We start from the raw sequence: 27,387 nt of genomic DNA, 5'->3' as shown, positions 1-27,387 counted from the left end.
CAGACTACTTTAATGCCACACCAGGGGCAACTTTGATTGAATTCTGAAGAGCACTCCATCTCTTGGTGCAGAGACCTATTGAAACAAATCCTGGTGTTTGGTTTGGATGCTTTTCTGCAGAATAAAAAAAAACACACACTAGAGATTAAGAGTGAAATCTAACAACAGAGGAAAAGAAGAATTTGTTAAACCTTCTGCCTCTTTGTTTCTCTGGTATCCTTTTAAATAAAGCATCACTGACTGGTGCAATGTAGTGAAAGCAGAATATGCCACAACCGAGTTGAAAGTCCAACACAGTTTTTTTTCAGTTGACTATAAAATGAAGTTTCTAAACTCAAAACTGTGGATACAGCTGATTCCCACCACTTCACAGTAACTACCCCTTATCTCCCATTTTTTCCCCAGCTACATTAACCCATTTTTTTTTTCATTAAATCCTTTGAGGACAAAATGTCTTTTCACTTTCACCAAATATGCCACAGGTCAGGGGGGAAATTAAAAATAGAGTCCTCTGGCTGTGTTAGTTCTGATGAAATGAGTAATTGTAAAAGCTGTGTGGGGAACATTTTTCAGTTTCTCGAGAGTGAAGTCCAAAAGCTGTTTCACAGCCACTGCTCATACTTGGAAGTCTCAAAGTTGATAGGGTGTAATTTTATATATATTGACATATGAGACCAGGGTTGGCCATGTGTAACTACCAGTAAGAAAAAAGTGAGGCAACAATACACACAACACAAAAGCTTTCCAGTGTTCAGTGCTGTGTTCAACACTGTTGCTGCAGTGACAGCCGGCTGAGTCGATGTTTCCTCAGGTGTGTTATCTTTACTGAGGAGCCAAAGCGAGAAAAACAGCATTTCAGCACAGCAAGAGAAAGAGCTGAAGAAATACAGTACAGATGATGTCTCTGTCTTTGCCTACAGACACAAAGATCTCACTGTTAGATGTGAGCTGTAAGAACAAAAGACAAACGCAAGACGATGTGAACTGTGCTGAGTTCTCCAGCAGGCTTTCAAACCTCTCAGCAGGAGGAGGAGGGGGAGGAGGGGAGGAGGAGGTTGGAAAGTCTCTGAGGTTTGAGGTCATGACAGTAACTGAGCACCGTGGAGTGAAGGATGCCTGAATAAGTATTCTGTTGTGTGTATATGTGTGTGTGTTTGTGTGTGCAGGTGAATTGCATGTGTGTGACCTTCTGTTTGTCTATCTGAAAGACGTCATTCTATACTGAGCCTCTTCAGTTAGAAACACACTCACATCAAAATCATTACCTGTAGAAAGGGCTTTAAACTGTAAATCTAATGTAAATGCCTCACTTTGTTATTATGTTTTGGGGCCTTTATCTACAAATTCAGTCTATCCTTGGCTCCCAGTTTGTTTCAGACACTGTTCATAGAAAACTTCTAAGCCTATTAGCCAGGCCCATTCACAGTGTGCTTTTTCATTTCCTTTGGGGACACCATGGAAACAAAGTAAGTAGTATGAACCACAATAACCTGCACAGTAATTATAATTAGGACTGAACCCTCATTAATCTTCCTGGTGGATTGAAGGCTAAATGAGGGATGTCAATCCAGGCTGTCATTCTACAAGATTAATAAGCATTTTTCCAAATCAATGTGCTCATTTAAACCATTTCTCAACAAAAATAATAAACTACACATACAAACAAGTATCGTAAAGGCTCACAAATAAGAATTAAGACTTCTTACCATATCTTAACTGTGCTGCAGTAGGTGGTGCAATTTCCAGCTGCCCTGAAAAGAAAAGAGGGAAAAATGAATAATAGAGAATTTACCATTTACCTTCGGCCAGTTCTTCTATGGAGGGGAATAGCGAGCATAAATGTCAGGTAGTTCTTAAATGGCAAAGCCTATCAGTCAGGGCCTTTTTGGACACGGTGAGAAAACGAAGGGAAAAATAAGAGAGATATGGTGGAGCGAGAGAGAAAATTTTAGCAGTGTGTCCAGAGATGAAAGGGACTCAGAGATGAAGAGGAGAACGGAGGGCGACATTGATGAGGACAAAACGTGATGGAGGAAAACGATAATTCTGCTGCCAATCAGGCCTCAGAGGAGGCCTGCCTGCACACTGATAATTGGTGTGTGTGTATGTTTGTGTGTGTGTGTGTGACAATAAACAGACACAAAAAAGGATGAAAAGTCAGAAGGTGTGACAAAACATTTTCTACTTTCATATTAACATATTTTTCAAGCGATAACATCATCTGACAAAACACGAATTAAATAAAATGAAATAAAATGACTTGTAACCACAATTTTTTTGACATTGTGACACTAAAGTTAAAGAGCTGTGACATCTATCTGCGAAGAGAGGGTGCAGAATAAAATTAAGTGTCAGGTTGGATGTGCCACGTTAACGCAACGGTCACTGAACTGTCAAGTAAAACAAAGAGCCGCCGTAAAACAAGAGATCATTAAGGACGAAGACGCGAGACAAGATCATTTCCTTTGTAGGTCCTGTGAAATTGGATGTCTCGCTGTGAGGTCAGAAGAAACGTTAGTCCACATAATGAAGTCTGCTCCATCTCTTACAGGTGTGTGTATACACACACACACACACACAGATATATGCGCACACTCCCACATGAACAATCCCCACAGAGCTACGCACAAGTTAGAATGGGAGAAAAAAAAAACTTTTGCTTCCAAGTATCAACTCAGAAATGACACTTTTCATTTGCCTTCTCTCCTCCATCCTATTTGCTTTCCCCACCCATCTCCACCTCATTTCCTCATTTCCTTTCAGGAGTCAGTGTCACATTACAAGCTTCATACTCCAGCCTTCAGTTCCCCCCATCTCATGTTGCTGACACAACAGCAGACAATTGTTCGCTTCTTCAATAGCCGCCCTTTCATTAGCACCGCAAAAAAAAAAAAAAACTGCTGACATATTCAGCATATACACGTATACACAGTGTGTTCGTCATCAGTGCTCATGCTCACACACACGGTCACACATAGATCTGTCACTGCCTTCATCTGTAGCTCCTTGTGTATATGCAGACCATAATGAAATGTTCTCTTTCTCTAATTCCCCCACGGGCATTGTTAAAGCTATTATCTCATCTCACAGGTTTCGGAAAATCCTCTCAGCTACAAAAGAATAAAACTATCCCCGCCGCAAGACGGGAAGTAACTGGCAGAGATGAAGAGCATATCTGCAGAAGATGGATGGTTCTGGCAATTAAGTACCAGAGCACATTTATTTCCATCTATCACTCATTCAGGGGTTGTTTTAGGATTTAATTAAAAGCTTTCAATGATCCTCCTGTGCTCATCAGTGAGCTAGCACCGTCACAATAACTGCTGCCACAACCTCGTCACTTTTCTCACTGAAACCTTCCTCTGAAGAGCTGCTGCTGAATTATTCTGAAGTATCACACGACACTAATATCTGGAAATACCTGGAAATTATCATTGCAAAAGTAAGGGGGGAAAAAAAAAAGTCCTAAACTCCTTCCTTAATGAGCTTGAACCAAGATCACATGTGTCAATCCCACATAAATGAAACTTGTGAAGGTCAGTGAAATTAGTCATTTACTAAAAGCGAGGCTAGTGGTGTCAAACTGTCGGGCTCTGTGTCAGTTTTCACTGCTGTGTGCTCTTGTGCCTTCTGTGCTGCTGTTTCTGCATCATGTGACCAATTCATTGCCTCAAACTAAAAAAAAACAACAAAAAATACATTTCTAACTTCTCTCCAGACAAAGATTGATCTTTCCCATCAACCTTCTCCCTGTTCACACTCTTGTGATCCATTTCATAATCACATGTATTTACTCTCTTAACCTTTAGGCAAACGAGAGTAATTAATCACTGGAGAACCTGGTGTAGTTACTGATTGTAACGAAAACCTGCTTCAGTAGGTGTCGGCTGACAGTGGAAAGCTGTGTTAATATGTTAATATATGATTTGTTAAAACTAGCCATGCATAAGAAATCTTTTAACCTCAGGTCTGAATGTTAACATGGACACACAGCGTTCCTCAGTAAGGCAAAAGCAGCCATTTCCTTTTTTTATTTGAACGCTTATCATAATTTTGTGCTCTTACAGAATATCATACCTTATCAAAACAAACATAATCCATGTTTGTTTTCATAATTTTTCATAAGAATGAAAAGGAACAAGCAACATTAGGGGTTGTGGGAACAGAAATCCATTTTAGGTTAGGTTCTAAACTTCAGAAAATAAGAAAAGTGGTTAAAAGTTATTGTTTTTTTATTTGATCCCCTTTAGCTTCTTTTGTAGCAGTTGCTAATGTTCTTGGCATCCACACAGTTAAAATGTCAGCTAATGTTTCTGATTCACCTATGCATGTATCAGACAAGAGACCCTGTTGTCATAAGCTGTCGAGCCTTGTGCTCAGTCAGATAAGTCACTCTAATCTGCCCCACTCTGATTTGACCGAAATAGTGCAATAAATCATTGTGGTCCAAAACAGAAGCCTGTTCCTGCCTCATTTTCCCCCCCATCACTTAAACATGAACGAGGCCAAATGACAAAAGCAGCTGAGTCACCGCCTCATCATGGAAAGAAAAAAAAGAAGAAAAAAAAAGCATTAACGTGAACCCGAATCTCTTGAAGAATTTTTCTCTCCCAGTCCACTGGGCTTCATCTAGCCATTTATTAGAGCTGTGATGGCTGACATGGCTGTCTATTGCCCCCAGAACTCAGCTGATACAAAGTATTGATTACATGGAGTCTTCAGGGCTGGTGCCTCAAAAGAATTCAATTTCAACACACAGGAGCGGCAAAAACATTTAAAAGGGCGTGATGAGTAGCTAACATGACTACATACCAATGCTGCCATGTTTCATTCGTCTAAACCCTCCTCTTATCTTGTGTCCTCCTACTGCACAACCAGCCATTCAGCAATCATCCAGCATCTGATAAAGCCTGTGTTTACAGATAAACAGAAAACAGGACGTCATCATTTTAGCCAGAGATTTTCACTTGTTAATTGCCAAGTCAGCTACAAGAACTCCCTGAAGCATTTACTCTACATGCCCCAAAGATACCTAAAACTCAAACAATCCTATTAAGTGGTGAGAACATGTCTGTTAACAAGCTGATTGTTTCAGGAAAAACATCCAAGCTAAGCTGGATCCAGGCTGTTAACTTCAGTGGCTTCTGGGCCCAAATGCAGATATGGGTGTGTGCAGTCACTTTAATAAGCGAGAACAAACTTACACTCATTAAGGCAGAGAAAAGAAAAATACGGATGAACTGACGAGGAAGGAAAAGAACACAGAGACTTAAATACACTAGAGAGGGGAAGACAGCAGGACACAGGTGAAACTAATTAGGGCGGGGCAAGCAATCAAACAGGTGGAGGGGGAAAAGACAGACAGGAAGTAAAAGCAGCATTTTGATACTCGAGAACACACTTTTAAAAAAATCATTTTGCTAATGTGACTGCTTTCAAAGTCTGATCATGACATCTAATACTTTAGCTCTGAATCTGTCCATTAATGTGATTTGTTAATCTGATTTATCTGTATGTTAAACCTCCGTATTCCCCATTCAGACAGACAGATGGCACTTATTGTAAAAGGCTCAGTCTCAGAGCCTCTTATTTGGAATCTGAACTCAATCTCAAAAGTCCTATTATTTGGACTGCTGGAAGGACTTTGTTGTCCTTCCTCAGCTTCTTGCTACTCTGAAATCATCTGTGTTTAGAGGCAAACTATTAACAGGTTTTCTTTTTGTTGTAGTTGCTTCAAGGCGAGATAAAAGTCACACCTTCCTGTTTTTGTTTTGCCTTGACAAATGACTCATTTCAGACTTTGCCTCTTGGTGCTGGTACAGCATGAAATTGAAGAGTGAACAGAGTTTTGGAAATTTGACTTAACTCTATGAAGGAACCCAAGAGCCACGTTCTCTCTCCGCAAAACTCAGCAATGATGAAAAAATGTGTGTTGGTCTGTTCTGCATTTCATTGGCCTGAATAAAAATGACAAATAGAGTCAATAAGATCCTCTGTAAATTCAGGTGTTGGTGTTGCAGAGGGAAGAAACAAGAAACAAGCAGGGGCGATTTTCCTCACAGGACTGTGTATATAGCAGTGCAATGCAGTTTGTGAGGCTGCCCCTGTGTGTGTGTGTGTGTGTGTGTGTATGTGTGTGTGTGTGTGTGTGTATGTGTGAGTGCGTGTCCTGGGCTTTATCTAGCAAATGTAGACGAGAAACATCCTTGTTTTCCCTCATGGTTTTATTGATTTCTGAGTTGCACTCCACACAAAGAGAAGGGATTCTCATTATCTAAAAACAGTTTTAACACAAGAGACTGCTTAGTGTGTATGAATCTATGTCACCTTGTTTGCATCTTTGCGGATGCACCTATAGTGCAGTGTGTGACCGATGCATCTGCATCCGCACGGGATCAATAGCTCTGAGCAGAACAGGAACAATAGAAGGTTACAGCCATTCATCAACTGCACAGCACTTTGCTATTCTCCTATGATTTATGAGACAGAAAAGAGGAAATTACACAGCTCACAGAATGTGGGCCAAGATGGCTGGGACAGTCACTAATAAACATGAAATGGGGGCAGATTTGTGGTTCGTTGTCGAAAGCTGAAATGAATTTGTCCTTGAATGGATGATTAGATTTAGAGCAATAACTTGCAAACAAAATTGCAAGTTATTGCTCTACAGAAGTAGAACATAATGAGAAAGCAAAGCAATGCTCGGTGAAGTGACTGGCCCACCTTAAGCTTGTGATTTGCATATAAAAGTTTATTTGCAGAAAAGCCTAATTATTTCTATTTTTAGACTTTCCACAGCCTCTGTGATTCTACCTGCTGGCCTTAACCAGCCCCTCTCGTGTTTACTGGAGGACTTCTGAATGTCATATCGCAACTTAAAATACTCTTTGTTGACTGAAAGGAAATAATGAGTAGCTCCCAGTAAACGCATAAATAAGCCTGTTAGTGTAACCTCTCAGTGTAGTATTTATTTGTCCTGTGACTTCAGTGAACTCTATATGGCAGGTAGACACCAGTCTATTCCCCCGGTGCTTATTAAGGCAGCTGTACCAGAGCCTGAAAAGAAACACAGAAACGGACAAAGAAAGAAAACGACAGCAAATCCTTTAAAACATCCCCCTGACAAATGGTAAGGCACAAAGAGAAACAGAGGGAAGCAGAGCTGGTCCTATCTATCTCATAGCTGGCATTCAGCCAGGGGGAACAAAGAGGAAAAAGGGAAATATTTTTAATTGAGCAGTGGGCTGCCTGAAATAACTCGGAGAGACTCGTGTTAAAGACGCTTTACAATGACTTCCCCTGCACTCAGGCAGACCATGCATTTTACATGAATGGTTCAGACAAATAATAACACGCTCTGATACTAATTTTAATATCCTACACTCCTGCCACGATGATGTGATACAGATCTATACTACAGTAAATGCTCAGCATGTTTTTACCCTCTTGTACCACAGCAATGCCTCTCAGACCAGGTGCTGAATAAAAGTGAGGAAAGTTTTCTGTTGTACAAAGCAAGTTAATTGCAGTTTATTGCCTGCATCTGGCTGCCTAAGTGTCAATTAGTCATTGATCGGATGACCCACAGGAACACACGGACAGGTGTTTTCACTTATTTTGGCTAATTACACCCTCTGTGTAGATGTTTACAGATCATCGTCCTGGCTCTCTTTTATAGACCTTTTGTTCACAGCAGACATTTTAGCATGTCATAGCAGGAAAAGCACAGGTGTAATGGATAACAAAAAAAAAGCTACCTTCCATTTAGGTTATCTACTTCCAAGGTCCTGGTATTGCATGCTGGATCAGTGGTGTAGCTTGGTGGAGCACTTGATGGACCTGAACCATCTGTGCTTTTCCTGCTATGACAAGTCAAAATGTACATACATGCATAGCAGCAACAACTGGGAAGATTGCAGTGTCCAATCTCAACAACAGCAGCAGATAAAGTGGCAGGAGCTGTGAGAAAACTACTTGTTGAGGGAGAATTTTACGAAACGGCTTCTGGACAACATTTGCAACTGTTTCCAAAGGCAGTGCAATAGTATTTGCAGATGGTTTCAGCCATGTGAAAGATGTTCACTAGTATCTATTATTTACCATACTGCTGGTTGCCCTTTACATGCTGCAAGCCACAGACTCCGCTCAGCACGTTCCAGTTTTCCAAATTTGAATATTGGAAACCACTGCAATACAGCACACACCAGGATTTCATCAGCTGGAGCACTGCTACTCTTATACGGATGCTGACCCCAGTAAACTCCAAGTCTGACTCTCCTGAATCTAGCCTGAAATAATTCTTTAAATCCAGCAGGCTCCGAATCCTGAGGACCAGTCAAAGATGGAGCTAGTGAAGTAAATATAGGCCTGGAGAGAAATAATAACCTTAATATCTACTGTAAAGTGCTGACTTTAGCCTTGTGGGGCTGCAGTGTAATCAGCAGGCATGGTGACTGCGTAGCAAGGTCAGTTAGAGAAGCCTCTGAGGGGTGCAGGCACAAACCGAGGAGAGCACAGGCAGGTATGACGTGTAGTGTGCTGAGGTACATCTCACATAAGTGAGAGACAAAATGAGGGACACAAAGATAAAGGGGAAAAGACAGTGAGTGAGGAGACAAGAGAAGCAAAAGCAATGAAAACGAAAACAGCATTTGAGGAGACAAGTGTGAGTTGTCGTTAAAGGTCACACTGACCTATGTAAAAAACAAAACAAAAACAAAAGCAGCAGAGAATCCATCTCTGTCCCGTATGCGTTGAAGCTCACGACCTCGTGATCGAATGGACAGGCTCACAAAAACAAACGCCATTTGAATATCAAACACATCCTGCTGTGCATAACAATATTACCTGGGCTTCTGTGGTGCCTGTGTAATTTGATTCAAGCCTTGATCCATCTGTCTAGGTTTCATGAAAAAGACGGACCATATGCAGTGACTTTCCTCCTCACTTCATATATTTTGAATTATAAAATTTTAATTGGTGCCAGATTGCCAACCTCGAAAACAATCTTACATCTGCGGCTCTGTTTATGATAGGCTATTTTCCATCGAAACTTGGCCTTGATGTCTTCTCTTACAAAGACTCAAAACAAACAAAAGCAACTATTGTTGTCAATCAAAAAAAACAAAAAAAGAGAAAAAGCGTAAGGAGCCGATTAAATTGTGTGTTTAGAGTTACTCTAAGAAAATGTTAGCATTCCTGGAAACTTGCCCGCTGTCAAATACCAAAGAGCATTTCATCATATATCGACAGGTTATATTAGAAGAGAACTCCTATCTATAACATCCACTTTGTACTATTACCACTGTGCAGGAGCCTCCAGATGTTACTATACCAGAGCGTAGATATTGAATTTTGGGGCCACAACAACCCCTGGCAAACTCATTATCTGACATGGCTTTACACTCACCAAACACACTGGTTAGTCCTAATTTCAAAAAGCCTTTTCACTTGAAACTTTAGAAGTGAAAACGTTGTTTGAAAATACGAACAATAAAGCATAAAGCTAACCTGTGTCGTGCCTGTCCGAGAGCTAAGTGGTTGAACAGGGCGCTATTAGAATGAAATAAGGAAAAACTATAAGATCGGACTGTTATAGTACAGCAGTGCAGTTTATCTGTTTCCATGTCTAATTACAGGTATTGTCAGCTGGTGATGATACTGACTTTTTGCCTCAGAGTTGTGAGATTTAGCCTCAGTTTTTTAGCACAGTATCATATATGTAGGCATATTGAAATGCACTGGAAACATGTCCGAGACAGCACGTTTGCTTTATTATTTTCTGCAGACAAACTACCAGACAGCATATCATGTGACAGCATGCACTAACCATCTGGCATGTTATTCACTCAAGTCATTCAGCAAGAATCACACATGTGCATGATGATAACATCATAGCTGTAATGTGGAAATGTTCAAAGATGCTGAAGCCTCAACTTTTTTTTTTTTTACCTGACTGAAGGGGGCTGCTTGTGGTTGTGCACGGGTCACACAGCAGGTTAAATGTCACTATGGAAAACCGTTTATGCAGCAGTGTGAGTGACTTAGCATGATAATAACACTGCAGGAGCTGAGGCCACATAATGAAATGAGAAGGTGCTCTCCTTTGTCTGTTTTAGAAGGTTATAATCTGAAAGGTGGAGACAGGAAATGGATTCCCCTTTCAACATAAAAGAATAAAATATTGCTATGCACCACGGAGGCAATATGGTGTGCACAGAAAATAACAGGCCTCTCTTTGAAATAGACAAACCTGGGGAAAAAATGATGAAAGCTTTGATCCTGGATTCATTACACATACTGAATGTGGAGTCATGGTGAGATTAAGACGCAGGAAGAATTTTTCAACTTGAAAACAAATGGAAGATGGGTTGTTTAAAGGAAAAGAAAAGGAAGAGGAAGTGTGTGATGCTCCTAAGATTTTAAACCTCGAGGGTCACTGAGGTGAAAAACAAAACAAAGTCATAAAGAACATCCAGACGTCTCTCTTCCTCTCACCACTTTCACTCCTCTTTTGCATCCCCAATGAACTCTCCCTCTACAGTACTCCTCCAGCCTCTGAGCAATGAAGAGAAATTGCCTCCATCTAGTCTCCTATCACGTTTTCCTTTCCACCGCCAGGCTTGCGGGAAAACCCTGTTAGGGTAGTTGATGTCACTGAGTCAATGTGTAACGGAATACTTGATGATCACAGAGGTCCAGAAGGAACAGAAGGATCTCTGGTCGTTTACTCACTTATCTGCTCCTCCTCTCCCTCACTTCTCTAGAAATCTGCACTTCTGTGCTTTCACTCCATCTGGTGAACGAGATAACTTTATATGCAAATGCCAGGCCCCTGTCTGAGAGGTGTTTTATATAGCTTTTCCTATTTCCAAGAAAGGTGTACAGATCAGCATATACTTCTGGTAATACAGATTCCCATCATGAGTCATGCTGTAGCCATAGTTGCCTCAAAATTGCCTTTCTTGTTTTTTGTTTTGTTTTGTTTTTTTGTTTGTTTTTGCAGTGTTCTCCGTAAAGCCAGTGGGTAATTTTAGTGGCATGTTTTTCACCCGTTTTGCAGCTCAGTGCAAATTAGTACTTGGCTAATAATATTGCTGTTATTATATTTAGCAAATAAATGTGATGCAGTGAAAATGGTACACTCATCATCATTACTCCAGTGGGTCCCCCTGTAATTCCCCAGCTCTCTCTCTATCATTATTATAACATCCCAATGAGATTCAAACCATCACTCGAGCTTTCTCACATTTATAATAACATCATTGTTTATCATTTGTTAGTTTGACATGAATACCCCAGCCTGGGTTATTTGGTTAGTCATTTCAGATACGTATAGTTTTCTCCAGCTAACCTTTACTTTGCCGTGAAAGGGCCATACAATAATCACTGTCTCTGTCTGTGACATTGAAAGTAGAAAAATATCATAAAAAATTGAACTTTTCAACATCCACACTTTAATGCTGTGGGCCAGAAATGTAATGGAGGTGTTAGGCTGGGCTTTTGCTCCCAGATGAGTTTTATTTAGTTGATATTACGAGCTCATTTTTCTCTGGCTTGAGTCAAATTAAAAATACTGACCCAACTGTCCTAGAATGGTAAAACAGTTATTGATATTCTTTATATTCTGAGTCACTTTCCACCAGTCTTGGATGTTATCCTTTCTCTTCCCATCTGTTCACTCCTCTCCTCCAAATATCTTTGCCTTCTTCATCCACTCTGAGAGTCTGTGTCCCCACATCACCCCTGTCTTCTTACCTACTTTCTTCAAACTTTACTATCTCTCCTCTTACTTCCCTGAGAATGGCTATTTTCTACCAGTACAAACAATCTTTGAAACTCTGAAATGGTCATAGGGTCCATTTCCCTGCACCTGGGAAATGAGAATGTTATTGTTTAGGACCTTCACTCTCGATATAAACAGAAATTGCTTCTTCCTAACCGTTTCCTTTGTATGCATTCACACAAACGTCCAGTCCTTCAGAGTGTCTTGGCTGTTACCCTCTGCTCCTAAAAAGCTCACTGGACACTTTTCTGAAGAATAAAGCTTTAAAAAATCTTTTAAAACGGTGAAAACTTCACTGGAAATATGGACGAATAAACTGGAAAAGACAAACTGGCAGCAGCTTTCCAGACCTCAGCTTGCCTTACACTGCACTTATTTGAGGTGGGTTTGGCAATGTTGTTCTGTTTCACCAAATAATTTAGATGCTACACAGACAAGAGAAGCAGTTTCAACCACCACAAAAATGACAAATGGAGACATGACTGCAAACAGCTGTTTGACATCAAAACAGAAGCCTGAAGTAAAGCTGATTTCAGATTAAGCATCACCACTTCCAAAGAATGAAGAGTGAAGTTTTCATTTCTGGGAAAAAAAAACAACACATCCAGCTTTCTGTCTACAACCTTATATCGGCACTAATCAAATTTTTAGATTAAGAATGGATCACAGAACTATGTGATACATGAAAGGAGTCGCTTGTGGTGACAAACCAACAAAGAATTATCAACCAACTCTGCTGTTCTCCTCAGCTCTGTGGAGCATTTAGCATCCTTCAGCTTATTGTTTTTGTTTTTCAGCCTTCTTCTCATTATGGTTGTAGTTTCCCCGGCCCACTGGTTGGTCATATGCTCTGATCTAGCCCTCACTGTTCTTGCCGGCACTGCTTTCATTGGGAGAGAAATACGCTACATCACTATCCTTCCAGAATAAATCCATTATTCTACGAATTGAGCTTCAAACCAAATGACACCGTGTCAAAAAAGTCGTCAGTCAAGTGTAAATTTTGCAAACAACAGTTCAGAGCTCAACAACCAACATGGCATATCATCTAAGAACAGTAAGGATGGAGAAGCAGGTACGCTTTCAGCCGACTAAGATTTTCTTTGGTTGGCTACAGCCCTTATTCACATCAGCATTTTTTTTTTTAGCCACAGCAGTTTTCAGCACAATAAGCTCTGATAAACCCTCTATGCACTGCCCTGCTCAGCAGCACCAAACAGACAGACAGACAAAGTTAGTAACTAGCTGGTGAACAAAGAGGAGCATTTAGCAGAGTCAGATTTTCCCTCAGGAGTTGGTGGAGCCCAAAAACAGAGCTGAAAGGAGAGTGGGTTAGACTTACACGTGTCAGTTCACCAGAGACACAAACTCAGAATTATTGCTGATGTTGCCCTGCGTCTGCAGGATGTAATTAGGCAACTGTTAGCTAAAACGTGCATATCAACTTTTTCAGGTGATTATAATTAATTGGTGTGTTTACAGCTTGCTGCACTGCCCCCAAATGACCAAGTCATCAATGAGTGCAGGTTTAAATTTGAGAATTGTAACAATTTTAATGCCTTAGTGTCCAACAAACCTGCAGTCTGATCTGTTTACAGGATCGTAACCCTGGAAATTCCCCTAATACTCCTGACTTTGACACGAGATGAGATTTCCAGCTTTAAAAACTCTATTTGAGTGACTCATTTCCACATTAATGATACATATGTATCATTGGTAACACAGACAGCACATAGCTCATATGCTATGTGATAGTTGTGTTTATACAGGCACTTTGTAATACAATATATGACTTAAATTTAACAGCGCAATCCAGAACAAAGGTGGATGTGTAAGCAAATATGGCCTCATACTGCAGTCAAGAGGACTGCCCTCTACTGAGAAACATCAGTGAGATTCCACTGCAGGCAGACACCCAACTTCCTCACCAGGTCAAAAAAAATATGGGTTTGTCTTCACGAGTCCTGCAGCCTCTGGGTGGAACGATGATTGATGTTGATAGGCCTGTCAAAAAAAAAATCAATCTCTCAGCCAGCGAGTGTCAGAGAGTGTGTGTCGACCAGTCCTGCAATCACTGATTCAGCCGGTCTGCAGCCTGCATATACAGTAGGTAAGAGAATCCCTGAGGGGGTTTTTTATAGCATGAAGGTGAGGGTGTCAGCAAGCTCCAGCCAGGCAGGCCCCATAGGTGAGAGCGGAAGAAAGCTGCTGTCCTCTGCGCTCTGTCACCTCGGTACACTCGCTCACGTTCTTCTCAGGTTTTCAGTTGTGTTATTTGCGGTGGTTTTGAATTTGAAGAAATGTTGAGCTTTAATGGAAACTGGCGTTCCCGGATATTCAGCTGCAGAAGTTGTACGAGCAACAGAAAAAATTCAAGCTACCTGCTTTTAATATTTAAAAGGTGGAAGAGGCCGTTAATCATGGGTTTTCACCCATTCTGAAACGAGAGAGATCCTTGCTTTTTGCAACCTCACTGTGTGATATAAAACTCTCTGCCACTGTTTGATCAAAGCTGATGTTGCAGTACACTCGCGGCCCGCAGAGGAAGGCTCGTCGCATGTGGTCAGGATGCAATCAGCTACAACCGAAGAGAAAATAATGATGTGCTATCAGGGCCGGCGAGCATGGAAGATCGTATTGAAACGCCTCGTAATGATGGGTCGGCTGGCCTCTACAATTCTCTGTGACAATTTAGAGTCTGGATACAGAGTGGGAGCGAGGAAGGGAGATATATTTCAAATCAGGCAACAAGTTCGTCAGTTTATTTTCTGGAATAACCATGCAGGAATCGAGCAGGGTCTAATCTTACTGAGCAACAATTACCACTAAAGGTGTGAACATTAAACATGTCATGATCTTGTTAATAACAGAGGACTACTTACTTATCTTCACTGCTAATGCTACCAACTCTGTAATGACCACTGTAAACATGACTATAGCCACTGAAGTATCAGTCAGCTGAGGCATAACTGGCCTATTTTAGTCTAGATGTACGGAGGCGCATGACTTCCACGACCTGATCAGTAATGCAAAGGATCAATACCATCACATACAGCGCACAGCAGCATGCGTCCGTCCCCCAGTTATATTTATGGTTTTGATGCAGGATCTTATAGAGAGGACTGAATCTCCTGAAAACCCAGTCTTCTGCAATTTGCCTTTTGGTGGGAAAAAACAAAATGTATCCAAAACTGCATTTAAAAAAAACAACAAAATCTCACTTTGTAAACCGAACAAACTTTTCAAGCCACAGTGTCAGAGGTATGCTAATATTAACAATGACAGCCTAGGCTGTGATTTGCATGTCCTTGCTACTTGTTATTCAGAGCCTCACATTCTGCACAGTGAGAAGAAACAGTACAGACATGACACTATTCATAGCAGCAGACGGATGCAGGTTCGACATTCAGCAGTCTGTTGCTATATACTTTAAGGAACCATGGTTCTTTTCTACAGCAGTAGCTACTGAATTTATTATTAGTGTTAAAATAAAAGCTTCTGCCTCTAAATGTAAATACGGAGAAATTCAGGGATTCTAGAGATTATTCTCTCTTAAAGTCTTCAGAGGCAAGAGAAACTCAAAGCTTCCCTGCAGGGTGTCCCACAACAGGGGGATCATTTGTCCATCACAAGACACTAGAGCAAACAAAGCCTCACTGAAATCTCTACTTATTTCTTACAGAGCTGCAAAGAAAAAACAACTGTGCTTAATCTTCTATCCACAAATCATATGGCTCAGAGCAGTGGATCTGGTATCTATATCAATAATTTCACTGACAAAACTAACGGAGCATTGATAAACTTTCCAATATACACTTAATACATACTATTTTTCTCTGGCTTTCAAGTTGGTTGCTACTGTTCATTAAAATCCAATATTGTTTCTAACAGTTTGGCAGAGATGAAACACAAAGCCGTTACACAAAATAATGAGAATCTATTTTAAAACATACGCTTTATGCTTTCCCGCTGGAGAGAAATATGGAGGGTGACAGGAGCTCAGCACACTCCCAGAGAGCCTCTTTTGCTGTGAAGCCTCTTCATCATCACTCATGCCTTTCCTCCTTCCCTCCCTCTACTCTCCTCTATCTCAGTATCGATCGACCCACTTCCTCCTCTCTCCCTATGCCAGACATCCACTGTACTACTCCTCTTCTACTGTACTCTCGTAATTCAAACCTTATGTTTTATGAAACCCAAAAAAACCTTCTACTGAACAGCCTCGGCACCTGAACATGCAGGGCTGGGAGGCATGAATTGCACTGGGTAAACTGCATTGCAGGTCAGTATGTTGAAAGCACTTTGTAAGGGCCGGATAGGTCGGGACAAAAAAACCAAAACAGTCCCTAAATGAAACTTGAAGTGTTGATGTAAATTTGACCTTGTGTCCAGCTAAGATCAGGTAGCGCCAGAATGAATGAGCTTTGCTCCAAAATGGGAAAGCAACCATGAGGATATCAGGTAACCTGTATGTCTGGTTGAAGAAATACAAAATACATCAAGAGCTTCTTGCTGAGTAACTTCAGATTGTCATTTTTTTTAAAAAGTATATTCATTTGTTTTTGTTTTGCTTGTTTTTTACTGACTCCTTCTTTTTTGGGTTCATGGGCAGCTGGAACCTATGGAGGCACTGTTTTTTCTCCCCCAGCAGTTTCTGAGTGTCTGGCAGAAGTATCCTGTGCACCCTGCAGAGATGACAAATCACCAGTCCACTACAGGACCCACAAGCAATTTACAGTTTCCAATAGACTTAACTTACATGTCTTTGGACTGTGAAGAAACGGGTTACAACAAAAGGGGTGTGAACCAAACCCCCATCCTCCTGGTTGGTAACGAGACAGTACATCCTGCTCCAACAGACAGACACACACACAGTAGAGTCTTATGTACCAAATGTTTCTGTAGTCTACACTCCTGCCTCCAGGTCTGACCAGCCTGTAATGAACTTGTTTGTACACCAACATCTCTGTCTAACAGCTGCCATTACACATTTCCTAATCACTGATTCCTAATTATTGGGTCAGACAGATGTGGTCCCAGAGTTACAGTAATGGTAACATACTTTATTGATCCCTGCCAATAGATTCTCTTTTGTCCCCACACAGGGAGGTCAGAGGTCACAGGTCACAGGTCAGGACCGGCTGCAGAAACAGCACTTGGGGATTCAATTGTAAATGATGTAATTTGTAATGTGTGTGAAAATGGTGTGGTGTTTTGGGAAAAAAAAGGCTTCCAACTGTGGCTCCCAGACCTGCTTCAAAAGATTCAGATGAAACTCTTGATTCTTCACAGCACTACAGGTTACCTCATCTATTTACCATCACATAGCCTAGAACTGTATCTTATGTCAATAGTAATCAGGCTGATGGCTGAATACTTTTTAAACCCAACTGCTTGTCATCAGCTACATATACAATCCAGCGATGCAGTTGTGAATAATCAGACTGCAATGAATCATCACTATGATGCAATAACTATTAAATTCATTTATAAATTAAATAAAGTTTATTTTTCAATTAAGCATTTTTCAATAAATAGTGCCATTAAAATATGATCTCATGTGTTTAATGTTATGTGATAAATACACTAAAGTTATGACTGAAACATCGCTGTCAAGCCTAAATCCATTTCTAACAAAAAAAAAAAAGGTTCATATTCAGATGCATTAACCCACTTTAAATGTTAATATATAAACACTACACTCTGTGCTGTAACACATCACTTACCTTGAGCTATAGCTATGGACTCGAACCTGTGCAGTTCTCGCAGCAGACAGGTGCGCTCAGACGGATGAAGGCTGTAGATAAACTCCTTAGCTCCGCGGGGCGAGTTGAGAGGTTCCACGGGTTCCTTCAGCGGGTGCGTGCCGAGGTTACACCGCTGCACCAGCGTGGTGAGCGGGGGCTCTGAGGCGAACCGTGCCGGGGATGCTACGGCGGGTATTTGGTGGTTGCTAAGTCCGGCTCTGGCCAGCCCACACCCGGCTCTCAGCGAGAGGGCGGGCCGTAGGACTCTCCGCAGGCAGGGCAGCATCTCTGGGATGAGGGGAAGAGCAATGCGCCGGGAACCTGACGGAGAACAGAGCAGGATACTTATAAACAGGCCTGGATATTATCACCACTCTGAGCCCTGCACTCAGCTGAAACACGTGGCATATGTCAGGTGTTTATTTATTTATTTATTTATTGCTTAAATCTGAATATCAGCGCTACAATGGTCGCGTGATAGCACCCGACTCCTCCTGGGTTAGGCTATTAAAGGACAAAAACCGCGGGCCTGACAATAACAATTCCACATTATTTCCGCACACATTGATCCAAGCCGGCTGCTTTACACGTCTATGGGGAAGCATGAAAGTAGGAAAACATGCGACAGCTGTCCTAAAAAAAAAATGTAAAAAAAATCAAACTGCAACTTGGCTTATCGGACGCACCTCGGTCGATGCTCCGCTGTCCCGTTCCACAACCTCCACAGGAAACCTTGAAAATACAGGAGCTGCTCCGGCGCATGCGTTTCTTATTTACCTACTGTGGAGATTTTAAAAGACAGCCAAGCCCCCTCCCACCTAAAAAAAAAACAAGCCTCTCAAACACCTAAGTGGCTGTAGAATTTGTGCAAAAATCACATTTTTGCGAGCGCAGTCCCGAGCTGGCGTAACCTCTGGCTGACAGGATGGTATGAGGCGGATGGGAGGGCACTTCATCGGCCAAACGAGACCCGAAAATATTTTCCAATAGCAGCGCTGCTTTCCTCCGTGCGTAACTCTGACGGCACCGCCAGACGTACGCAGGCTACATTCAGTCAGCGGAGGGTCCGTTGCGTTCAGGCTCACACCACATCTGCTTATGATGAAGACAATATACGAATTTGGTTGAGCATTTTGAAGCCGGTAAATTTATGTTAGTTAATTATTCTAACGAGAAATAAAATGTTATTGCTGTGATTCACATCCATGGCATCTTCTCTATGATTAATCGTTTAGTGAACCTGTAGTGTTCAGTTTGGAAAATGATAGCTTAAGATAATTAAGTCTCTCATCCATATGATAATTAAGTGGAATCTTTGAAATGTTATAATTCTGTCATATGAGACTGGAAAATAATTCAGTTTCCACGCAGGGCACTGAATGTCACACACAGGCCTGAAGTCCCTTGTAGGACTATTATGCAATGTGAAGGGAGTGTATGTGTCTGATGGGTGTGCGCCCATCCCTCCCCCTGCTATTATACACGCGGGGTATTTGAGCTATTCAGCCAGACTTCGACCAGAGTCCACACCCCGAGAAAATATGACACCATGTGGAAGTTATTCGTCGGGGAGAGGAAGGAAAATGAGGAATGAAAACACAGCTTCTTATTCTCATCATTTGAAGCTTTGTTCGTGACTACTCGGATTTATTTCGGGCCTTTCTGTGTAACAGTGACAGATTCATTGCTTTGGATGTAGTTTCATTGATTAGATGGACATTTTCATGGCTCTGAAGATGGGAGGGCTGGTGCTTTATCCAAACAGAAACTATAAAACCAGCTTTGGGTTTCAAAAGATCAAACAAGGGCGACCCCCGGTGGCCAAAAATAAGCATCTCACCTGTGTATATCCTCATCAAAGGCAGTGAAGCCTTCATCTATCCACATAAATGCTGAGGTTGTACCTGCACATGTCAATATATCCCACCCATTAGCCCATTAGCTTTTTGTTGCAAGAAATAAAAATGAACAAACAGCTCATTGTGAGTTACTACATGTAAAAAAACATCTAATTGGTCTGAAACTTTTGTTTTCAAGATCAAGAAAGAAGAGTGAAATTCAGGTTAGTAGTTAGGAAGTTAGTCCACATTTGCACATCCAAGAAGCCACTGAGCCAAAGCAAAATTTATAGTTTTTATTATATTGCTAAAGCTGTCATTACACAAAAAATAACAACATTTTACTTCCTGAAACAAACTGCATCATAGCCTGCTGAACTGTACAGGGACAGACAGAGAGGTCAACTCTCCTCAGGGGGGTAAGCTAAAGACTAAACTAGAAACCAGGTTTTAATCGTACTTTCAAACCCTCACAATCTATAAACTTCTTATTCATAGGATATAGTGACATTTGGCAGCTCTGATATAATATATATTTATGCTAGCAATTTTAAATATGAAAATTACAGGTTGACAATACAAGTTTTAGACAGGTGGACGGCAAAACAAAAAAAAATAAAAACAAAAATATGAACATCATCAGCAATATCGAGAACTGAATGCTGGGTTTCCCAAAACATCTCAGCAGTGATATTATCTTTGCTCTTTCGGAGTTAAAACAGTACAAGGAGTATTTTTTATGCAAAATATGAACAATATGTTGTGGTGCATCCACCCTGTGTACACTATGAGTTTATCTGGGCACCGAGATGATATGATTGCTTTTATCATTCCTTCTTTTGCTGCCTCTATTACATTAAATGCATAAGAAACATGTTTAAAATATATGAACAAACCAGATTTTCACACTGTCAAGATGTCTCTGGGAAACTCAGGTCAGGCCTGACATTGTGGGCAGTGAGCCATTTGTTCAAATCTAATCAAAGATGCCCACCAGATAAACTGTTCAGTGACATTTCACCTGAAATCAGCTGTACACAACTGACGTACAAACATTTTAATCTAAAATCACCCTCAGGGAACAGCTGAAAGTTTGCATGTAGCCATCTCTGCCAACAAACTTTACAGCAGGGCTGTTGTCAGTCCACTTTCCGCTCCGTCGCTTCCAAATGTGCCCAACCAGAACGTATCCGCAACTTACAACGCTAAAAAACATTTAAGTGTACCCATCAGGACAAAATGTGCTTTCTTGATTGATCTGAAACTAAAGTGTACGCAACTCTGCGTCATCCCAAAATCTACACTCATAATACTGATTTAAATCTCTCCATTACAGAACCCAGACTTGTTAAACTTTTTCATTTAAACCAGCGTGAATCTCCTGGCACCTGGAAGGTCAGAAGAAACACACTCTCCTGTAGCGGCTGTTCACTTATAAACCAGCCAGTATTTATGTGACTATTAAAATATAGATTGCGTTTGAGCGCGTGTGAAATAAGGGACTTAAAACGAATCGCAGACATGAACGTTTCACTGATGCTAAAATCTGATGTACAACACATCATCAGATAGCACATGCACAGATAGAGGGAACGGCTCCATTACTCTGGTATTTGATATATAGTATAAAAATAGAGATAGGTTGAGGAAGAAAAAGAGGTTTAAAGACTGAGAAAGAAAATAAATTAAAAAAACAAAAAAAAAACCATGTGAGTTCCTGGACTAACTTGTACAGCTAAATAATATTTACACGTTCATACACCTCGTAGTAGCCATGGTCTCACAGTGCTTGAACTGAAAAGAAAATTAAAACAGACTATAACTCAGTGACATTAATTGCTTTTAGCCTGCAGTCTGAGGAAAAAAAAAAAGAATATTTTAAAAACCTACAATGATGCATTTCTTAAATTATACAATGAATTTCTGTTTGGACTGGACTTCAATGCTATTATTAAAAAAAAAAAAAAAAAATCACCAAAAACACCAACAACACTGGAGATGATGTGAAAACCTAATTAATCCAAAGGATGCATGCATGCTACATGCATTTCAAAGAGGAAAAAAAAGTTCAATAACAGCAACCAGACAGAACCATAAAAACAATATGGCATTACCAATTACAGCTTTTAACTCATAACTTTCCAAACATCAAAATATTTCTGCCTCATTAACTGCTATAAAATGTATATATATATACATACATACACACACATATAAAAAATTGAATTAAAGTTGAGTTTTGACATGTCACGTCTGTACTTTGACATTTATTAGTGATGTTATGATGGCCTGATATATACGGACTGCTATATAACCACAAACCACTGAGGACTCAGCATGTAGATACTGCAGGTTAAATGAGAATCATATTGGGGGGGAAAAAAAAAAAAAATCTGCAAAATAAAACCACTTCACATCCCAAGGCAGTGGGGTGTGATGATCCTCATATAAACATCAACAAACATCCCGTTTAGTGAGGTGAAACTGAATGATTTTGGCACTGTGGAGCAGTGAGCGAAGATACAGAGCGCGAGAAGCACCAACACACACTCCTCAGCAACAGAGACCTGCAAAATTATTTACAAATGATGTAAATACTAAAACAACTAAAGCAAAACACAACGAAACTCATCAACCACTGTAGTCTCCTGAAACTTCGACTTGGGTGTAATACAGTCAGTTCCTTTGCTTTTGTTTTTTTTTAAGGAGCTCTCTGTATCGTCCATAGCCCCGTCCATGTTGACTCTGTGTCTCACGTATTTTAGTATTTGAACTGTGAGTGGAGGGCTGCTTTGACAACGCAGCACCCTCCTACAGCCGTCAGGGCGTCTCTCCGAGCGAGGAGCCAGTACAGTTCAGGAGTCGCCAAATGGAGCCATTACTTTTTAGTGCACCTGAATATTGCTCTCTTGACACTGTGTTGTAGTTGCAGTGGTTATTGTGCTTCTTCTGCCAAGTCACTGTGCAGTTAGAATGCTTATTTGTCCCTTGATGGTACAATGCATTCCTGCAACAGTAAGTGTTGAGGCATAAATTACACTGTTTTTTTTTTTTTACAGAAAGAAGAGGCATTCACACTGTCCTTGTCCAACCCTCGGCTTCGGGGAGAATACTGGATACATGTGTGTACAGTAGGTCTGTACTGTCCTCTTAAATGAACATACTGCTCTGTCCTTCTTGTTATTAACAAAAACATCCCCATGTTTGCTTTGATTACACAGCTGTGGGCTCGGATTTGCAACTACATTTTAGTGCTTAGGCCAGAATCCTTTATTTTGTAAAAAAAATAAAGTCTTTTCCTTGTTATCACACAAGCTCATACAATTATTAACAAAGTGGGCCTGTGATCCGCTTCAGGTCCAAACCAATATTCTAACCAACCTCGCTTTACACAATTTCTGATGCATCATAAGCCAAATGAAAAAAAAACTTGCCCCCTTGCATTTCTAAATATCTTCCTCTCATTATAGATGGTTTCTGTAGTGAGAGATCCTCACAGATGGAAATTTACAGAGTGAGAAGTATAGAGCAGGTGCCAATGATTTCTGATACGAGCGTAAGAAGCCTTTTGATTCTGTACATCGCATTTCTATCAGCGACACTTTCTGTAAAGCCTTTAGCCTCATTTACAAATATAATGAAGGGGGAGCCTCGTTTCTATGACACGACATAGCATGTTGTTTGTGACCCTCGATGACGACATCATCACGCGATGCGCGGTGCCGACCGGTCGTTGGTGAGGGTTCTCTTGAGCTTGACCCCCTTGCGAATGGCCACCAGCATGTTTCCGTCACCCCCTTCTCCTGCCTCCTCTCCTCCTCCTCCTCCTTCCGGCCCAGTCTCACTCTGAAGGTGCTGCTGGGTCAGCTGGTTGGGCTGGGGAACGGTGGGTGGGTTTGTTGTAGCCTGACCACTCCAGGACACCACAGGTAACGTGCCAGCATCCTCCCCTCCTGCAAATGTTGGAGAATCTGGGCTTTCTTGTCCTCCTCCTCCTCCTCCCCCTCCTCCCATCTCCTCTGCACTCCTGCTCCCATTAACCGCTCCTGACATTCCGGGCACCGTTGGGATTTTTACTGGGACAACCGGTGTGCGAATAGGGATGGGGCCTGTACCCACAACAGAGCCTGAACGGCGAGTAGAGGGTTTTGAAGAGGGGGTGCGGCGGATTGTGGCAACCCCTGGGGTGACGATAACTGGACCGTGGCCTGTAGAGTAGGAGCCGGAGGGATTATGGGAGCTGGATCCAGAATAATATCCCTGACCTGAACCTGAGCCTGCAATGACACAGCACAAATAATGATTTCAGACATTTAAAAAATGAATTTCACAAACAATAAAGCACATTTCAGGATATTATACATAATACAAGACGGAAAAAATACGACGACGTGAAGACCAGTCGTGTAAGACCAGATGGTACAACTTCAGTTCAATTCAATTTTATTTATATAGCTCCTTCCACAATCAAAATTGTCTCAAAGCGCTTTACAGAGACCCAGAGCCTGACCCCAGAGCAAGCACTTAAGGCAACCGTGGCACGAAAAAACTCCCTTTTAAACAGGAAGAAACCTTGAGCAGAACCTGGCTCATGTGGGGGACACTCCTGCTGATGGCCGGGCTGGGTGAAAGGAGGAAACGGAGGAAGATAGGACAGCTGGGAATGGAGGAGAGGAGGAGAAGGACATGCGGCATATAAAACATGATACTAACAGGGTTGGAAAGTGGACAATGTTAGAGAACCAGCCCCTGAAGAGGTATTACTGTGTTTAAAAAGAGTTATTCACGCAAACTTATAGGACATCTTACAAACATAAAACAACTAAGACTCAGTATACATATATAGTACATTTGTGACACTATCTGTGTAGCCTGTACCTGTAGGGGTAGCAGGATAAGCCCCAGGAGGGGTAGACGGATAAGCTCCTGTGTGGATAGGTGTGGGGGGATAGGGCCCTGCAGGGTAGGCCCCCTGCCCGGGGTAAGGAGCCTGTGTGCTGGGCAGGCCAGCTGTGGAGGCTGGGCGTTTGGTCTGGAACATGCGTCGGTAGGACTGACTGATGTCACTGTTTCTGGGGATGGTGGAGGACTTGTCAAAGTCAGACTGCTGCTGCTCAGGCTCCTGATCTCCAGCCATTGAGAAATAGTCATAATCTGATACTGAAGGATAAAAAAATCGAAAGGTTAGCAGTGCACTTTAAAACTGGTGATGGACCGATTTTAGAAAGTATATGCTACCTTGTGAAGGTATAGTGTCTTCAGAGCAGCAGGGTGTGTTGGTCTGCGTGCTGTAGCCACTGGAGCACTGGATGGAGTCTCTGCTGGACCTCTGGGTGTCCAGCTCCAGACCTCTGGATAAGGCCAGAGCCAATTCCTCGTGGGCCTCAATATCACCAGCCTGTAGCAATCACCAAATGAAAAAAAAAAAAAACATTTAGTAATGGAGTCTGAGAGTCTGATTGTCTGGATACAGCCAGGTACAATTCATTAAAGTCATTAAAATCATTAGGTACAACTTATTAGAGCCATTAAATGGGAACATTAGTGGTGGGAGCCTCATTCATGTGGTCTAAATGCTACAACTGCAAAAACATCGGCCCTACGGGAAGTTGAACGAGAGGTCGTCTGAAACTTAAACATCACAGATGCCATTACATGTAGACTGACTTGTGTTCATGTGCGTCATCAAGTATTGGCAGAAATAAGAGGTGAATGGATCACTGCACAATTCTGATCTTTTTTTTTTTTTTTGGAGAATTTGCATCCAGTTGCAGTAAATTACCAGAGTTTTCAAGCACAAAGTTTACAGGTGAGAAACATGTTAGTGAATGTTTGAAATCATATGGAGCTGCTCTGCATCTAACAACACAAACCAGCATTAAGTATAAACCAGGTGAATCAAAGTGACTCAGCATTTTACTAACAGCAAATTTCTTTAAGTAAACTGACTTAGTAAAACTACCAATGTCAAGTTAAACTGAATGAGAAATGTATAAGGAAATAAAACAGAAAAAAATGAGTTTTTAAGAGCTGTAGAAGCAAACCCTGACAAACTGTAGGAGATGGAAATTACAACTGACCTTCAGAGGTGTAGCCACAGTCAGGCCCTTCTCTTCCACTGAGGCCGATGGAACTGGTGTTTGCAGCACAGCCTGAGCTGGTGTTGAGGTCGAGGTCGAGGCAGGGCCTGAGGATGGACTGCTGTTGTTGTTCATACTACCATTACTGTCTATTATAGCTGGGGTCTCCCTGTCCTTCTTCCTCCTGAGCGTGTTGACCATGGGCTGGTCATATGGCCCTGGCTTAGCCCAATCCTGTGAAGAAAGACAGTGTTTATTGTTGCTACATCACATTTTTGCTTTTGATGAGCATTTAAAAAGCTTTATCAATTCATTTCACCTCTCAGTTTTAAAGTCTGTAGGTTTTACCAAAGTATTAAAGACCCAGACTGATAAATCAAATGTATATTCATACATTAAACAACAGGAAAAAAAAAGAAAAAAAAAGAAAAACCAGGTTTGCATGTTGGACTGTGGATAAGGAGAATGGGACTAAGTTGAACATCAAGACCGTGGTGATGAACAAACCTTCCAGCTGGGGACACGAGATGAAGGCACCATGGGGGAGCCCAGCGTGCAGTAGTGAGGGTAGTCTGGCAGCAAGGCTGAGGCGGGACGTGACCATGAACGGGTGGGGCAGGAGGAGGAGGTGGAGGTGGAGGATGAGGAGGAAGGAGGGAAGAACGGGAAGGCAGTGCCTGACACTGAACCCAAACTCCCCCCGTTGCTATGCAGATAGGGGGAACTGGCAGGACTGTAGTGGTCAAACCCATTGGACAACTGGATGTGTGTGCATCGGTGGGAGGAGGGATGATGAACAGAAACAAACATAAAATGAGATAAATTATTAAGATGAAAAAAAATACACAACAGACCACATAACTGAGGAGAAATCACTCAAAGGAACACAAAAATAAGACAGAACCCGAACTGATCACATCAACACAGGACAACGGAAATGGTCACAAATGCTGAACTGAATGAAAACTGAAGAAACAGATGCCAGGGTGTTTGGAGGTTTAACATTTCTGTGACAAACTAAAGTCAGTGCAATGTACTGCCAAGTTTGAAGTTTAGTGTGAGGAAACTTGGGTGCATATAACGCTGGTACCGCACAGACCTTTATGTGAAAAAGGGGGGTTAAGGTTGACGGGGGATGAGAGTGTTTTCACCTTGTCAGTAGTGTGCTGAGGTGCAGTAGCAGCAGCTAGAGGAGAGGGGGAGCTGCAGTCACTGTGAAGCTGCCCAGTCTCGGACACCTCAGAGGGGCTGGAACTGGGACAAGGCTGGGACAGCGAGGGCAGTAGCAGCAAGCAGGCAGTGAGACAACAGGGAGGGAGGGAGAGAGGAGGAGGAGGAGGGGAGGGGGAGAAAGAAACAGACAGACAGACGTGTGCACAGGGAAAGAGTTGCAAAGACAGACATGTCAGCAGGTAGACAGCGAAAAGCAAAGAGAAGCAGTTTATTAGAGAGCAGAGGCAACTTCCCATAGTATCAGCAGTTAGTGAGGAGTGCAGCCAAGTGACTACAGAGGCTTGTAGAGAAGGTGCACTGGGAGTCATACCAGCATAATCTGCCTGGACCACAGCAAAGTTATGTTAGAGGTGTTGGAGCATTGTTAAAGCGTTTGTTTTTTTTTCTTTTTTAACCATTAATAGTATCAGTGGCATTGAAAATGGATAGAAATGAAAGAGATTCACATTCAGCATAAGCCATAGTGTGACCTTTTTGACCCTAGGTTAGGGAGTAAGTCCTAGTAAACCCTGTTAAGCCATGTGACTGTTCTCTTTCAAACATCAGCTACTGTAACTACATGCAGAATGAGGCAATGAGAAGACTGAAATCCCAGGACTGTACAGTAAAAAAAAGAAAGGGTCAGGTATAGACTTGCCAAACCACCTTCACTGCATCATAAAAACTTGGAGTCTAACTATACCAGCGTGTTCTGGATAGGGGAA

General features: G+C 41.7%; 2 protein-coding genes across 5 annotated transcripts in view; both read right to left on the bottom strand.

Annotated features, from left to right (window-relative positions):
• Positions 1 to 18,405, bottom strand: part of LOC121186551 (transmembrane protein 65-like) — a 35,422-nt gene extending 17,017 nt beyond the window's left edge. The window contains exons 1-3 of the mRNA XM_041045318.1: positions 18,219 to 18,405; positions 17,512 to 17,853; positions 1,707 to 1,751 (exon numbers count right to left, since the gene is read on the bottom strand). Coding sequence (XP_040901252.1) covers positions 1,707 to 1,751; positions 17,512 to 17,853; positions 18,219 to 18,294 — 463 coding nt within the window. The 5' untranslated portion in view covers positions 18,295 to 18,405. The remainder of the gene's footprint in view (positions 1 to 1,706; positions 1,752 to 17,511; positions 17,854 to 18,218) is intronic.
• A 1,246-nt stretch (positions 18,406 to 19,651) lies between these two features.
• LOC121186439 (protein MTSS 1-like) overlaps positions 19,652 to 27,387 on the bottom strand; it is a 53,371-nt gene continuing 45,635 nt past the window's right edge. For 3 of the 4 annotated variants that reach the window (XM_041045173.1, XM_041045174.1, XM_041045176.1), the window contains 6 exons: positions 26,602 to 26,715; positions 25,958 to 26,209; positions 25,451 to 25,684; positions 24,609 to 24,768; positions 24,249 to 24,530; positions 19,652 to 23,647 (listed from right to left, as the gene is read on the bottom strand). In XM_041045173.1, coding sequence (XP_040901107.1) covers positions 23,076 to 23,647; positions 24,249 to 24,530; positions 24,609 to 24,768; positions 25,451 to 25,684; positions 25,958 to 26,209; positions 26,602 to 26,715 — 1,614 coding nt within the window. In that variant the 3' untranslated portion in view covers positions 19,652 to 23,075. The remainder of the gene's footprint in view (positions 23,648 to 24,248; positions 24,531 to 24,608; positions 24,769 to 25,450; positions 25,685 to 25,957; positions 26,210 to 26,601; positions 26,716 to 27,387) is intronic. The other variant, XM_041045175.1, reaches the window with a different exon arrangement.

Source organism: Toxotes jaculatrix, chromosome 8 (genome assembly GCF_017976425.1).
Source record: "Toxotes jaculatrix isolate fToxJac2 chromosome 8, fToxJac2.pri, whole genome shotgun sequence".
NCBI classification, from domain to species: Eukaryota; Metazoa; Chordata; class Actinopteri; family Toxotidae; genus Toxotes; species Toxotes jaculatrix.
The sequence above is the reverse complement of the archived record's forward strand: the minus strand, read 5'-3'. Positions and strand labels throughout refer to the sequence as shown.